The sequence below is a fragment of the Ixodes scapularis genome, unplaced genomic scaffold (assembly GCF_016920785.2).
Source record: "Ixodes scapularis isolate PalLabHiFi unplaced genomic scaffold, ASM1692078v2 PGA_scaffold0__279_contigs__length_252992795, whole genome shotgun sequence".
Classification (NCBI taxonomy): domain Eukaryota; kingdom Metazoa; phylum Arthropoda; class Arachnida; order Ixodida; family Ixodidae; genus Ixodes; species Ixodes scapularis.
The window spans coordinates 193,551,960-193,568,763 of NW_024609835.1; the positions used below are offsets into that span (position 1 = coordinate 193,551,960).

A 16,804-nucleotide genomic window follows, 5' to 3' on the forward strand; every position below is an offset into this window, starting at 1 on the left:
CTGAAGTATTTAAAACAAGACTGCACTCTAAAGCCCGGGTCACACCGCTTATACACCTTTGCATGAAAGCGTATGAGGGCGCTTTCATTGATGTGTTCCTGTGCTATGCACGCGCACTTTCTGGCTGGCCGCGATTGCGAGCGAGCGCTGGCTGGACTGTGGTTCAGAACGTGTAAACTGCGGCTTTTTTTTAAACAGTGCAAACGTGCATGCATCATAAAAAAATAGTCAGCAAACAACATTCAACGCAATTGAACGCACGAGATTCGTGTTTCGAATGTCGCATGGCAACGAGTTCAAAGAAAATTTTGCACGCGGCATTCCAACCACGAATATCGCTGTGATTGATGTCTGCACACTGTCTTTTGTATGATGTACAAGCACTGTGACTCCGGCTCAAGAGTAATAGCAAAACAATTTAACACAACTTGTGCCAAAACGTTTATATCAGTGTTCTTCCGCAATTCAGGGTCTTCGTCCATTCTGCCTGATCTTGGAGAACGACTTCAAAAAACAGCTTTTAAGGTACGCAAGAAACCGAGGACACCACAGTCCTGCCTCTTGAAGCGCTTTCTTTATTGCGTCTTCGCCAACCTTTCTAAGGGACATTTCATATGAATGAACATCGCAAGCTACGTGCTCGTCTCGCCACTTTTTTGAGTCCCTCTATCACACGGCATATATAAGAATAAATCAATTGTACTGTCTTCCGTGACCTTCAGAGCCCAGCCAAATATAAGGAAAGGTTTTGAAACTAAAAAGAAGCAGACAGTATGGATACAGCCCCTCCGTCCACAAAAAAAAGAAAAAACAGCACTTTTCATTGCGTAGTCTTTCTTTACGAGGTTGCTTGGTGCGCCGGCTAAGTACTTGAGTCGGCGCCGCCGCTGCCTAGCGCATCAACGATATTAGTTAACTGCGCCTCAAGCTCCAAGTACAGCTTGGTATTGATATCCTCTACGGGAAGACCTTGCCCTCCGGCGTCAAACGCGCTTTTCATTTTCAATAGCGCATGGTGTAAGCCGACATAGCTGAGAGACGCCGTCGTGATTCGGCAGAGGTAGTCTTCCTGCACTGACGCAGCTTCTGCCCGAACCGCCATCAAGGCACATTTCCACAGCAAGCGCAGAATCATTCGAAACGCGACCGCTTCGAGATGCTCATCAAGCATCCTGATACGAGTGTCCAAGTAATGTTGCAACAAGTACAGTTTCTTCTCCTGAATGCATTCCGAGCTCGCGTTCGCAACTTGGGACAAGCTCGCACAAAGTTCGGGTTTCAGTTTATCCGCGGCCTCGGAACACACGCGGGTTACAATTGCGAGCGTCTCGTCGAGCGCCAGTTCCAAGCAGGAAACGATCTGATTCGCATTGGGAGCGAGACCTGAGTCCCTCGACAGAAAAAGTTCCAACTGAGCGAGGGTGTTCTGTAGAAAGAATGACATGGACGTCAGGCTGCTGATAGCGACGCACAGCTGTCTCGAAATCTGGAATTCCCCGACAGCGTCAAAATATCGTTCGGCTGAGATTCGATGGGCCAGACACTTCGAAAATTGCAGACCGCCCTCGCCCACGCATGTCGCGAAAGCGAGGGCACAGCGGAAGTCCCGGAACTGGAGCTCTTCCCATAATTGGACGTAACGGGTGGTAAAAATGTCCAGTGTGTCACGAACTGCGGTACCGTATTTGATGTCACGAGCAAGAGGTGACATGTCGTCTTTGCTAACGGACTCTGAGATCCATCCAGACACTGGGACTTTGGCGAAATCAAACCAAAGCATCACCGTTTCAGATCCAAACCACTCTTCAATCGTATCCAATTCAAGTTTCTCTCTCTCAACTGGTAGCATCTTGTTCAACGTGCGATGAAAGTCGTGGAGGCGATAAAATGCCCTAAGGCTCATTTCAATTTTTGCTGAATATCCGGTTTCGGTTTCTTTTGTCCCGTCCTGCAGTTCAGAGCAAAATTTTCTCAAACCAGGCTTGAAAGTACTTGAGAGAAAAAAATCAAGCTCCTTGCGCACAATCTGACTGTACGTTTCGTTCCATGCAGACTTAAAGATTTTATCCGCTTCTTCGTGATACGCCTGTATGGTTGAAAGCACGTTGCCAAGGCACTGACAAAGCGAGGAAAAATCTTCGGATCTCAAGTCTTCCCTGTTCACAAGACTTTCGTACCAAAGAGCCGCTTCGCCCCTTACCACAGTGCTCGCAGGGTCGGTTATCTCGATAGCACTTAAAGCTTCGATTGTGACGCAGCAAAACAGAAGCCCTGATAAGTCCATACGCTGGTGCTCTTTTTCTAAACTAAATTTCTCGTGCAGCCCGCTGAAGTTAGCCGGGCACATTTTGGAGAGGGCCTTAAGGACAGTCTCGAGAGCTTTTGAAACAAGTTCGTGGTGCGCGTCGACAAGCAACCATTTCATCCGTGCAAGCAACTGGTAGAGGACCGAGAAGTTCACTCGTACTTTGTTCGACCTTGAAACATTTGTTAGGGCCGTTATGCGGCAAAAACATTGTTCGATCTCTACTATGCCCTTGCTCAGTGCGTGCCTGAATAGCAACGTTAAGCCTTCTTCGGAAAGACACTCGTCCCACTCGCACCAACTAAGAGCAATGTCAGGATGAACCGCCGTGGCATGCTGAAGAAGAAAAACGAGGCTGAGGCAGTAGTGTGACTTCAAGACAGCCCACGCGTTTGGGGGGTTGGTACACTGGCACTTGAATCCAAGCTTTAGGTAGATTTTTCCGTAAGCTCCCTGCCTACGCTTATCCTTCAGCAGGAGACACATCTCGCCTCCCGTGCAGGGAATCTCGCTGATGGTCTTGACGGCGCTTCCCATAAAGTCGTCTGCGCTGCGATAGCAGACCACCTCGAGGAATTCCCGGAGGAAGACTAAACAGGAGGCACACGAACGCACGTCATACAGCTCCCGACAAACGCCACACAGGGTTCGCGGGTCCTTGTCCCAAACTTCAATGCAAAAAGCGTCATTCGCCGGGTCCTCGATTCGAATCTGAAAAGCTTCATTCCAGCACGGATTGACGGTTTTATGCTTCACGCTGCTGTGCTGCGCTTGGGAAGAGCCGACGCGAAGGACGCAGAAAGGGTCGGACATGCCACTCACGTCTTTGGCGACAAGATCCTCTGCCTGGACGAGAGTGACGTGTAAGTCAACTCGGACTTCCGGAGATTTCCCAGCGGCTTCGAGGAGTTTTTCTTCGTTCGTGCTTTGGAAGATCTCCTTGAATGCCGTCCTCACGTAGTTTTTCATCTCTTGCTTGATGGCTACATAGGGCTTGGTTGGTTTTCCGATGTCTCGCTCGGAGAGTAACAGGCACTCAACGCATAGCCAGAAGAAGTCTTGCGTGGAGATAGTTTCGAAGATCTGCCCGAGCTCCGCGTCCAAGGCTTCGTCCTTCGCAGACTTCGAGTGCTGGTTTTCTGGAACACTGATTTTGCTCATTCACGTCTTTCGAAACTACTTATATTCAACGACACTCTAGCTCGTGCAATCGTCATCGTCTATTGGTACCGGCGAAAACTGAGATCGAACCAGACTGGCCCAAACCACCTTTTCAGAAATTAATATGGCGCGTGAGCACAATTATCGACGATCCTAGGTTTCAGATTGCGCGCTACCAAAAAGGATAGGCCAATTTGTATGTTCTGCACGAGCAACAGTTTTGTGCTACCTTGTCAAAGCTAGCTCAGCTTTCAAAGTTTACCAACTCAGTCAAAAATAGTTTCGCGAAAGCAAGCGAATGAGGCGTAAAAGACAAAGTCACGCGCTCTCGCAGCAGTATACAGGACTGCTGCACAGTGGAAACTACACTAGCCTTGACAATGCAGCACAAAATAGTTGACGCAGAGTACAGGGAGTATTCACTGGACGTCACATTTGTGGGTGCTGTTTAGAGCGCATGCTCAGAACGAGCTCATATCAATAGGCTGCTAAGACCGGCACTCTTGATGGTGCGTAATGCACGTTGCAAAAGAACTGTGGAATCTCGCCATCAGCACGCACTCAGCATCCGCGCACACAGCTATGGCCGCCAGTGAATACTCCCTATAGCTCCATCGTGTATCACTACTGCGTGATGCACGTTAAAGACCCCAGGCTAGCAGCTGTACTGCACTAGCAAAATTTCTCATCTACAGCTGGGAGACTCGTCACCTGTTGAGGCAGACCAAGTTCTAGGCTGTATAAACATAATTCTAGGTGTCCACGCCCAGCCTTGTTTCTCGGGTAGCGTGGCCACCTCGCTGGCGTCCAACGTCCGAGCCAGTCAGTCGGGGAAACAGATCGGGAAAACTTAACAGGTTTATTTTATGGAGGATTCCGTGGGTGGTGCTTCTGAAGCGACCGACGGCAACCTGACCAGCGGAGCTCTCCCCAAAGAGGAGCTTAACGTTTGGGAGCGGCAAGATGACGATTATCCCCCACACTCGAGTCCTATAAAGGGGTGGGAAACAGTTCCAAGGTCTGCAAATTGGCTGCTGGACGATCTCTGGATTGTTTAACCGCAGACATCCGGCGCCGTTTAATCCAATTCCTCCCGCCACAGTGACGGATAAATCCCCGGAAGGTCCGAAACACACATTGTCGCGTTCCGCCTCCTCGGCGCCAGCCGCGAGGAGATGTCAGAAGGGTTGACACGTGAGGGAGAGGAGTCTTTGAACGGCTCTTCCCCGGAAGCGACTGACTCCAGCTAGACTGGCAAGGCTCCGAGCGTTCGGCTAAGCCAGGGCTAACCCATCCCCCAAAGTGGCCCCAACGGCTGCGAAAATGGTTCGACGTGGTTCGACGAGCTTCCCACGCACTCACAAACAGAGGGAGATGGGGACGGGTCATGTGGCGCGGCTGCCGATATGGAAAAGGTAAAGCGGCAGACAAGAGTCTACAGCCCCTTTACAAGCCCCTTTACAATGATGATGATGATGATGATGATGCGGCTTTTCCCTTTATACCGAGCGAGCTCGAAGAGTCTTCGTGCCCTAGCCAAAAAAAAACTATAAGCTATCTGTTCTAAATTTTCTTCCACCAGTGTTCCAGACGCGCTTTCGTCCTTCGCACGCACTGCATGGTAGAAATGTCATGCCTGTCTTGTGGAGGGTCGTCTGCTTCGCCCGTGTAGGGGTTGTTTCAGTCAGCCGTCGTTTTAAAGCCCAGTGCATATGCTAGCATCGCCTCTGAGTGAAGCCGGCGATCTACCAGTGGGGTTGGCAGCAGGCACTCACAGTAGAGCACTAGGTGTTCAACTGTCTCAGGTTCTTCTCTGCACGCGCGGCACATCGTGGAAACCACCTTGGGGTCAAACCGCTCCCGGTATACCAGAGTTCGTAGAGCGCCCGCTCGCGCCTCGAACAGAAGGCGGCTGCCCAAGCTGTTGTCATAGAGCAGGGTTTCAGCCGCGATCAGTTGCTTGTTTTTACTGTACACCAGCAGCGTTGGCTTCGCTTGAGCGGCTTCAAACCACTGGAAGACTTCCCTCTCACGTACTCTGCTTCTCACTTTCGACTCCAACCTCTCGCCCGTCACTACCTCTAAGGGTTCTGCAAGGAAGCCATACTTTTTTTGGAGTTGATAAAGGCGCTTCTGCCACCTTGTTCTTGTCCCAGTCATGTGAGTGTATACAAAAAGTTTTTTGTATACACTCACATGAGTATAAGCCCCTTTACAAGAGTCATGTAACGGGCGCCCCGCTGCGGCGAGACGCCGAAACACACTTGTCCAGAGCGATGGAATGTTCGCTCGTGCTTCTCGCGTTCCTCGGGCCACCGCTTCTTTTCTAGTCGGGTTTGAAAGCCATGTTTCGGGTCTTCGCCGCTGCAAAAGCTAAGCCCTGAATGCCAGACTCCCCGAGAAATGCCCTGTGCTACCAGATCCTCGTGCTCCCAATCTGCGACCGGGCACTCTATGGCTCTGTCATCAAACTGCCAGGCTTTGTGAGTATAGAGAAGGCTATGACACATGTTACAACCCAATTTTTTTTTATCAAATACTTTTTTACGTGAATTACAGTACACTCTCCTTATTTATATTAGCCAGAACGACGGCCGTGACGAATCCTCCATTGGTGGAGTGGTTTATTTGGTACGCCTCTCACTCCTTGAATGAGGGGCGTTCCTTGATACATTCCTTGCACGTAGAGGCATTATGCAGTATATGAAATATTGGCCAGAACAAACCAACATATGTGTAAACTTCGTAATCGTGGAGGTGTTGAGCTAGGAATTAGTATTTTTAACTGTCGAGTACATGAGTCGGTGAAGCAGTCACCAGGGTCATGATTCCTCTATCGTGCGTCATTTATTACTGTAGTAATCTTTAAGGATGCCCGAGCACCTAAGTATCGACCGAGGCTATAAAGACTGTTCGGCGCCTAAGAAAGCGGGAACAGCGGCCGTAGCTAGCCGCCCATGGGCGCGGTGCGCCGAGGCACGGAGGTCTAAGCCATGGCATTGGCTCAGGCTGGAACCGGCGAGGGCCGTAGCAGGCCGCGCCGAGACGAAATGAATAAGACGACTGATCGGGACGAAATCCCAAACAGCAACTAAGTGCACTGAGCGCGCGCCCTCTTTGTATTCAGAAACATGACGTCATATGCTGAAGCCACTGCATGACAGCACAGCAGCGTCATCTCCGAACGATTCAAAATATCATATTACATATTCCCTCTCCCGAGAAAATAAGGAAGAACGTATGGCGCAACATAAGATAAATAAATGAAAGACGTTTCCAACTCCCTGTAATTCCGAATTAGAGCGCAGCGCTTGAGAAGGAGAAGGGGATGGTACGGAGAGGAGGGTATGACCCGCCTCCGAACCCTCTCCTCCTCCCCTTTCTCCCTTCCTCGCCCCTCGTGGCGTCACTCGTGAAGGTCGTGACCTTTACGAGTGACCTTCGGGATGTCACTCGTTACCTTCGTGACGTCACGTGTGACGTCATTATGGAAAACGTCCCATAATGCAGCGCGCGGTTACGCCGACGGCGACAGCGACGCCGCTCAAGCCGGAAACGGGCGCCTGAGAGCTGCGCTATAAAACTACATAATAACAAGCAGGTGACACTTCAAAACACTTCAGTCCACACTATGTCTTTTTCCGGTCCTGCTCCTTTTTTAGAGCGCAGCTCTTAAATGCCCGTTGCGGCGTATAGCGGCATCGCCGTCGGCGTAACCGCTCTGCTAAATTTAGCACGAATTGCATTGATGTTGAGGTCACGTGACGTAAATTTTCCCTCTCAGTCTACCGGAAACTGAATTTGTTCATGGGTAGCGTGACAGGAATCCATATGACGAATGATTTCCCCGCTAAATTTAGCTCGGAAACTGAATTGGTGTTGAGGTCACGTGGCGTCATTTTCCAGCTAGATTTAGCGGGGAAACTGGGAACATGGGAGGGTATGGACGAGGAGGAGGGGAAGACGAGGACGAGGAAAGGAGGAGGCGGAGTAGATAATGAAGAGGGGAGGATGGGAGGAGGCGAGGGGAGTAGAAAAGGAGGGGAGCGGAAGGAGCAAAGGAGGAGGGGAGGAGGACGGATGGAGGAGAGGAGGATGGAAGGGTACGGAGGAGGTGGAGGGGCATACCCTGCCCTCCATATCTTCCCCTCCTCCTCCTCGAGAGCTGCCCTCTAATTTCGAATTACAGAGATTTGCAAACGTCTCATATTTTTTTAGATCAAGAAACTGAACTACCTTTTTCCCTTATCTTAACAAAAAAAAAGCTGATTTGACGTTGATATTATAGACAAAGCTTATAGCTTTTTGGTAAAAGACTACTGTTGAATATCCTCAACAAAACACTTACAAGATAGAGGAAATAAGACATATCTGCATAAATCTCAATATCTCCTAGAGACAGAGAAAAAATTACCAGTTCAAAGCGTAAAATTATGTGCAACAAGGATTCGTAGAGCCTGAAATGAAACGGTGCGACAAATCCTAATAGTCTCGTGATTCAACACTCCACACACGAAAAAAAAGAAGTCTTTGGGTATTCCCAGTAGGACACTTTGACCTAAAAACGTACTTGTAGTTCAATTCCTTTTCGTGTTTTGCACTTGAACATTTACTGAACGCTGAACAGTGACCTTGCAAAATGTCCGCAAAAATCCCGTAAACTAGTGGCAAAAAGTGTTTGCACGGTCGCTAAAGAAATGTCAACATGTGATTATACATTAACTGAAATAGTGCTTACAAAGACATCTTATACACCATGTTCTCCAACTGTGAAATACCTGAATGGAACACTGAGTACATATGTACCATAGAACCTTCCAAATGAGATGGGAGAGTTTTATTTCTTTTTGTCAGCTCACCAGGCTTACTCACACAACTCTAGTCGCTGTCTCTTTCGATCGGTGGTGTTGATGAAAGTGTGCCAAAAGAACAGAAGAGCTGTGTGCCCGTAGTGGCAATGTCAACTGCCCTGTATGGATGTGGTGTAGCTCAGGGCTTGAAAAAAAAACTTCCTGGGATTAGGGATCCTGGTTGCGAGCCGCTCCGGGTCATTGATTCTAGAGGCCCTCTCAGAGTCAGGAATCCTGAATACGAGCCGCTCCTGATCAGAAGTTGAAGAGGTTCTCCCAGGATCAGGAGTCCGGGATGCAGATTCTGGAACAGCGGAACTAGAAGCATCCACTGTGGCACCTGCTGGCGGGGACTCAAACCTTAACCGTAACCGAAACCGAAAACCGTTTAGGAATGAAATTTGTTCAATAACCGTCACCGAAACGAAACCGTTATTTGAAATTTATGAAAACCGTAACTGTAAGCGTAAATTATTTAACGGCAACTGATATTCGCCAATATTTCCTGAAAAAAATAAAAATATTAGTGCTTCTTAAGAATGATTTCGAGGAGGGATCTTGAAATGCCATGGCCATTTGACAGAGTTGCCGTAAGCGAGTGGTGCATATGCATATATCAAAATCTTGCCACACTATCCACAAGGTCTAACCTTGTAAACCTGGTTAAAAGTTCGAAGGTCCGTCGAACCAGTCGAATCTTGATGTTTGACGTAAAAATCCGGCTCGACGAAAGTCGTGACATCCCTAGTTGCAGATATCTGTAGGAGAAGCTCCGCCTCCAAACCTCGGAGGATAATGGCGCTAGTATAGAAAGAACCGAATTTTCTAGCGTCACAGAATTGAACAGCGAGACATGTGAGCGTCTACAACCACAGGACTTCGCTTGGAAAGAGCATACATGACGAAGGTGTAACAGCGCAGAACAACCAAGGCCAAGGAAAGGAACGAAGAACACAGGACATATTTTTACAGTCTTTTGTGTTGTTCGTTCCTATCCTTAGTCTTCCTGTTGTGCGCTATTGCATTTACATTGTGTTTGACTTTCACTAACTAGCCCAGCTCTTAATTTTATTACTTTATTCCACTTGGCAGTATTTTACTAGAGGAAGGCGATAGTTCTGCTACTTCCTTCAGTGTGGGCGAAGCCACTTTTGGGTATCCTATGTTGAAACAAACTATAGCGACGAGAAGGTGCGAATAGTTCTCCAATAGTTCGCGCGTCTTTTTTTTTCTGTATTTTTTTAGCGTCGCCGAACAACAAAGGAGCGATGTTTATTTTTATTTCTATTATATAAAATACGATGGTTCCCCGGGTAGCGGAGGTAACGTATGCTTGGGTATCAAACTCAGGGGGGGGGGGGGGGGGGGGGAGGAGGGAAAGGGAACGCGGCGCAAAGCGGAGGCTGCCACATTAAAACCGCTTACGTTGCCAGCATAGGTTTCGCAGCGGAGAAGTTGCTGCCATATACGGCGGACTGAGTTTTACTTTCTTTTTCGTTTTGGAACGAGAATGTATTAATGTGTTACATAAGTCCTCCTGCATACAGACAACGAAGTTTAATTATATTTGTCTTGTTTACTTGGTTTGAAACCCTAAAAAGGGGTTTTTGACGACGTATTGCTTCCATCATTTTTGGAGTACGCAAGGCAGTTATCTCGCTGTTCTGGTTTCGGTTACAAAAGCAATGCAAAACGCTCGTAGTTCCCGCCCTCAATACGCGTTGGACACCTTCCACACTTTGCCACCGGATACTGGATGAACAAGGATTTACATTTACTTCAGAGGTAACTTTCGCCACTTCCTCACCGTCGAGCAGCCGGATCAGCTGGCGGCAAGCCGCGGCCAAAAATTTGGGGGTTTTACGTGCCAAACCAACGACGGGCATCTGGCACGCCCCAGCGGAGGACGGAGATTTATTTCGACCACCTGGGGATCTTTTGACATGCAACCGAAAGCTCGGTTACACGGCGCCTCCTCCGCAATAAGCATCCGTCGGATTGCGGGCACCTCGGCCGGGATTCGAACACGCCACATGGGGATCTGTAGGCCGACGCTCTCGCCTCAGAGCCGCCGAGGCGGCAGGCAAGCCGCGGATGAAAAAGGCTTGAGCATCAACAGCCTTAGAGCCACTTCAACAGCCCAAGTGCACTCAGTGCCGATGCGGGCCTCTGTCAACCCAGGGGCGGACCCAGGGGGCGAGGGGGGGGGGGGGGGGGGTTCCGCCCCCCTCCAAACAGTTGACACCCTCCCCCCCCCTGCCCTTTTCTCGAGGGCCGATTTGACATGGGTGGATCCCCCGAAATAAAACCAACTACCGGCCTGCCAGGCGGTAGGAGGCTCGGTACTCAAGGACGAGGGTTCGAAATAGGGTAGGTCGCACCCTAGCAGGCACACCTGTACTCTGAACTTGGAGAACCACTCCGTCGCTTCAACCGAGACTAAGTCCGCGGCGGCGGTTTCAAAGCACGGCTTAGAACCAAAAGTCGGCGCAGCGGCGCACATTTAGGGGCCGTCGGCGCAGTGTGGTTCTGCGGCGGTTAAAACAAAAGGCGCAACCCGAGTCCTGTTTATGTTGCTTTAGATTTTCCCTCCCCCCCCCCCCCCAACAAACAAACAAACAAAAAAAAAACGGAGTTCTGGATTTGCCCCTGGGTCAACCGGTAGCCCAGCACAGTCCGTGAACGCTCCAGCTCTTCGCCATGACACGGCGTCGCAGAGAGCAGGATAAAATACAACTACACGGACCACCGAATCAAATATGCACTGTTATCGTAAATGTTCGCTTGTGATTGCGCCTTTGTAGATCATCTTATTCGTTTTGCTGGAGAGACGCGACCGACGGGCATAACAAAATCGTTTGCGTATTCCGCATACCTCGCAAAAGCACTTACCGAGTCACCTTGCGAAAAGCGCGAAACACGGAGTCCGCACCGCCCTGACTTACCAGTCTTTTACCTGCTTTAGAGCAGTTTGTACCTGCTAGTAGTAATGTCTACTGAAACTGCACCTTGAAACTAGGGGCAATGCCAGAGAGAAAAGAGACAAAGTTGGGAAAGCATGCTCGCTGTCTCCAATTTCTGAACTCTCAAGTGTTTGTACCATGATAAATTCCCCAACACCTCTTTCCAAAATAAAGAAAAAACGTTATGTTCACTACGTAAAAAATGTTCTCAGTTCATGCATCCGCAGGCAGGTAGGAAACGTTGCCCTAATTTATTCACATCGCATGACCAGCGCAACAAACTCACACGAGATTTACAAGAAAATATCGGTGGTGACTTAAGTTTCCCTAAAATTCTGTACGACCGGTCGTTTGCAGGACCGAATCATCTACTCGGGCGGTGTGCGTCTCTGTGCAAACGCCAACAACACGAAGCATAAAAACGGGAGGTCTAGGAACACAATCCGGAGTCCATTGTTCCAATTAAAACGACGTAATTTTGTTGAAAACGCCCGCAGCTTTTTACTCACGGTATGCGTCGAGAATCTTGCACATTTTGAAACAGAACGAAGGAAGATTTACTTTTAAAAGCGCTCGCTGCGTCCTCCCGGACCAGCTGGACCGGATCAGCTGACGACGACGAGACTGAACCCGTTGAATTTCAACCCCACAATAACCGATTTGCGCTTCGTGTTAGTATGGGCTTCTACCTCCAAGCACCGCACCACACACCACGAACGTTTCAACTCTTTGCCGCCCATCGCCGTGTTGCACCAAACCTATCTCTATGCACCAAACAGAACGAGATCGCCGAAGTCAACGGAGCGCTGTCGTGAACCTTGGCTTGTGGTTGCGCACTCGTGGACCCTGTGACTCCCTTCGCTTTCAAAGCACACCCGACGATTACGAATGATACTTTCCGTCCTCCGGGACCATCACAGGGGCACTTCTCCGGTCACGTCTTCGCTACATGTATTCGTAAACCGCGTCAAACGGAGTCAAACCGAAGCTGCCGATGCAATCCCGGCGCCATATTGAACGTGCGTTGTTGCCAGATTTTCTTCCACCAAACAAAAACAACGAAAGCAAACCGGCTCTAGCTTCCAGCGTACATCGGCGTTGCGCCGTGGCCAGATTTTCTGCGTCAGCTCTAACTTAAAGACGACCTACAGATGCAGCAACACTGGTATCAAGTTTTAACATGGCGGCCCCCACGGAGCGCCGTAAATTCTGAGGAGGGTGCATTGGAAGCGGCGGCACCTTCCCCCCCCCCCCCCCCTGATCAAACTATATAATGCAAATAGATGTATTTAAAACGTGTTGGAGCTAGAAGCATGTGCAAATTTTGACCAATTAGAAGCACTAAGAAGTTTTTGAGTCCTTGTAATTGCGAATGTCCCATTGTTGGATATTTGGGACTACTTTAAACCGTTTATTATAAAAGGGCTCTCTAGCATTTCAATAAAACAAAAATATAAAAAAAAAGATTTTTTTTTTTGGGGGGGGAACGTGTAACCGCTAAACAAAACCGTAAAAATTGAAATCTTAACAACCGAAACTGAGGCGATAATAGGGAGTTTTCGTAGTTTCGCACCTTTGCATTTAATTGCATTATAATTAGTTTTCGTAGATCGTTTTCGCTAGAGTTCCTGTATATGCTCCCCCGAAGGGGGAGCAGAGTTGCGCATTCGTTTTCCCCGCGCCGCCACGCCGCTATTCGCCGAGATCCATCACGTGAGGAGAAAAGCATCCACGCCGTGCAAGAAAGCCACCTTTACGGTCGCCCCGCCGACGTTTCTCGCGCCCGGCGTATGTTCCCCTGCTTTCCGCCTCCTTTTCCTCCTCTCCTGTTTTCCTTGCGCGGCGGCGCGCGCGGCGCCGCTATTCGCCAAATTTAGTCACGTGAGGAGCAAAGCATCCATGGCGTGCGGGAAAGCTGGCGCTACGGCCACCCGCCGAGGCTGAATGCGCAACTCTGCTACCGTAGGTAGCTATACAGGAACTCTAGTTTTCGCCGTCCCGCAACGCCCTCCGCAACCCGCGACGATACCCGGAACTCCACAGTCAATGCTATCGGCTCGCAGGCGCAGCAGCAACTTCTTCATTGCGGAGGGCTTAGCGGAGGGAGAAACGCGGTCTACGAAAAGTCTCTGTTAGAGAGTTTTAGGGAACCGGAACAAAATACGATCGATAAGCAAAAAGGATCGATACCTTGGATCGGGCGTGTGGACCGATCAGGTACCCTAAAACGGCTTTGGGGGAACCGTATTTGCAGACGATAGCAGACGATCGGTACAGGTCGCGCCCCCTGGCAACGGAAACCTGCATCCGCCTCATCGAGAAAAGACGAATTTGCGTGTGTTTGTACAAATCGCAGAAACTCAAGTAAATAAAGATCGAACCCTAAATACATGGAGAACCTAATATATTGTATACCTACTTATAGTTAGTCTCGTTCTTTTACTGGAATGAATGCGCTTCCGTAATACGAAACCTGGCGCACCACGGCGTGTCGCCCCTAGCACACCGAAGTTCTAAAATGTTCGTCTGCTGAAGAAGCAGACGAGCTTTCCGACAACAATGGCGCTCGATCTTTTTGACCATGATTTGGAGTTGGCCGTATTCAGCGAAAACAATGTAAAAAAATTGATTTTGTACGACTGTCTGCGCACTAAGTGTGGCGTGAGCCTCTTCTGAACTTCCCGCTTTCTATAAGCGAGGCACGCACGCGCGTGCCGTGGTGCCCGTGACTTGTGCAGGGACACGAGAGAATAAACATTCTTTTTGGTTTGCCGTGGCACGGAGTCAGTCGCATTTCTTTCGGGTGCCACCGAGCACCGATAAAGGCGCTTGTTGGCGGCAAGGCATAGGACGTTCAACTTGGCGTAGCTTATGAGTAAGCAAAAAAGTTGTGATACCAGGAATGATGTCCTGATACCACGAATGATGTGCCAGCGTATTTTGGGTTTTTAGAGCGCAGCTCTTAGGGGCCCGTTTCCGGCTTGAGCGGCGTCGGCGTCGCCGTCGGCGTCGCCGTCGCCGTTGGCGTCGCCGTCGGCGTCGGCGTAACCGCGCGGTGCATCATGGGAAATGTCCCATAATGCACCGCGCGAGCCCCCCACCGAAGTCACGTGACTTCGTGGGGGGCACGTGACCCCCCCGAGGTCACGTGACACCCTGAAGTCACGTGACCCCTTCCTCGAGGTCACGTGACCTCCGCCGATGTCGCGTGGCCCCCCGATGACGTCATCGACACTGATGACGTCACCGGCATCCACATCGTCATCATCACTGATGACGTCATCATCAGTGATGATGACGATGACGATGCGGATGCCGGTGACGTCATCAGTGATCATGACGATGAAGATGTGGATGCCGGTGACGTCATCAGTGATGATGACGATGACGATGTGGATGCCGGTGACGTCATCAGTGATGATAACGTCATCAGTGACGATGACGATGTGGATGCCGGTGACGTCATCAGTGATGATGACGATGACGATGTGGATGCCGGTGACGTCATCAGTGATGACGATGACGATGCGGATGCCGGTGACGTCATCAGTGATGATGACGATGACGATGTGGATGCCGGTGACGTCATCAGTGATGATGACGATGACGATGTGGATGCCGGTGACGTCATCAGTGATGATGACGATGACGATGTGGATGCCGGTGACGTTACCGACATCCGCATCGTCATCGTCATCATCACTGATGACGTCATCAGTGACGTCACTGATGTCGTCACCGGCATCCGCATCGTCATCGTCATCATCACTGATGACGTCGTCAGCGACGTCACTGATGACGTCACCGACATTCGCATCGTCATCGTCATCATCACTGGTGGTCATCAGTAACGTCACTAATGACGTCATCGGTACCCGCATCGTCATCGTCACTGATGACATCATCAGTTACGTCAGTGATGACATCATCGGCATTGGGGGTCACGTGACCCCCAAGGTCACATGACCCCCCAAGGTCACGTGACCCCCCCTGGTTAGTCTAACCCCCCCCCCAGCGCCCTTCCCTCCTCCTCCTCAAGAGCTGCGCTCTAATTCGGCGTTACAGGGAGTTGTAAGCGGCTTTCACTTTTTTCCTTTCAGTTTACCAGATTTATATACTTGGGGAATAAAATAATGCCTCGACTGTACATGCATGGTAGCTTGTTTTCTAATAAACCATGCGCTCTCAGCGGGCAAGCTTTGGTGTTTTACATCAACCAAATATGATGGTCACACCAACCACGTCCTGATATGCTGAAACGTTGCCGAAAGCAAACTCGATTTGGCACAAGAACACGCTCGCGCGCGCTTATCATCAGCATTCGAAGTCGGCTGCTAGCGATCCTGTCTCTTTCCCTCGAGGCCCAATGCAGGATCGAGTATTAAGAAAGCTATGGACAAATAAAACTAGAAATATTAAATCTCGAAGAAAATACAAAAATAACCAAAATATACACACCCTCTCAAGTTGATGCGGTCATTTTTCTTGTACAAAGTTAATTCCATTCAATTTTCAATTCAATTTTCAATTTAATTCAATTTTTATTTTCAGATCAAGTCATACAAAATAAAGACCTAGCCCACAAAAGCAGCATTCAGCTTGTATGTGGGGCCAGGAGACCAACTAAAATACATGTTGTTACAAAAAAAAACACTCTGCAGCACAAAAAAAAATGAAAGGAACACAAAATTAGCAGCACAAATAAATACAAAAAGGAACACTCTAGAGCATGAAATATAGGTGTTTATAGCCAAGTCTACTCACGCAACCATGAAATAAAAGTACGAAATATCTCCAACGGTTAGGCTACGATATCTACAGCTCAGATGCTTGACACCAAGTCCTTAGTTTCCTTTTTAGTACCCCTAGGGGATTCTATATTCATGAGGGACTCTGGGGGTTCGTAAATAAGGAAGGAGTGTAATGATTTCTGTTTTTCTTTCCATACAGTGTGTATATTTTTGGAATGACGTATCTTTCAGTACGTCTCAAATCTCTATTTTTATTTACGAGGAGGTCAATCCGTTCCTTCGTTCCTCGCAACGAGAAGTTCTTTTTCAACGCTGCGTCATTCCAAAGGGCTGGAGTGAAAAAGGAGTAGCGCCTAGCACCTCCCGAAGTAAAAAGATGTTGTCTTCTGCTGTAAACCGCTTGCGAGGAGGAGGCGGAGGGACGGAGGTAGATGCGGCGCTCATGTTGCTCTCTTACGGTACAGATAGCAGACGATCACGGTCGAACGCCCGCGTACCGATCGTTGCGCCGTGTACGGTACTTACGCGAAGAAAATATAAAGGAAAACCTGTAACTTTACTGCTGTGCACTTATTAAAACTATCACCCAATATTCAAAGGGCTCGTTTTGTAGGATATATGTGATTAGCATGTGTACAGAAATTTTGAATTCATGCAACATTTTTAAACTAAAAAGTAACCAGAGCCTTGATGCAGAAGGCTGTTGCTCACTCTGTTGCCACTACAGATAATCCTCAGTCATAACAGCAGCTGTAAAAAAACAGGTGATAAGTG

At 49.1% G+C, this 16,804-nt stretch overlaps 1 protein-coding gene across 1 annotated transcript; it reads right to left on the bottom strand.

Moving 5' to 3' along the window:
* Positions 1-862: 862 nt before the first annotated feature.
* On the bottom strand, positions 863-3,466 carry LOC121837920 (protein unc-13 homolog D-like). The gene has a single exon (XM_042293799.1). It carries the CDS (start codon positions 3,464-3,466, stop codon positions 863-865), a length of 2,604 nt encoding a protein of 867 aa, XP_042149733.1.
* Between the last annotated feature and the right edge of the window lie 13,338 nt (positions 3,467-16,804).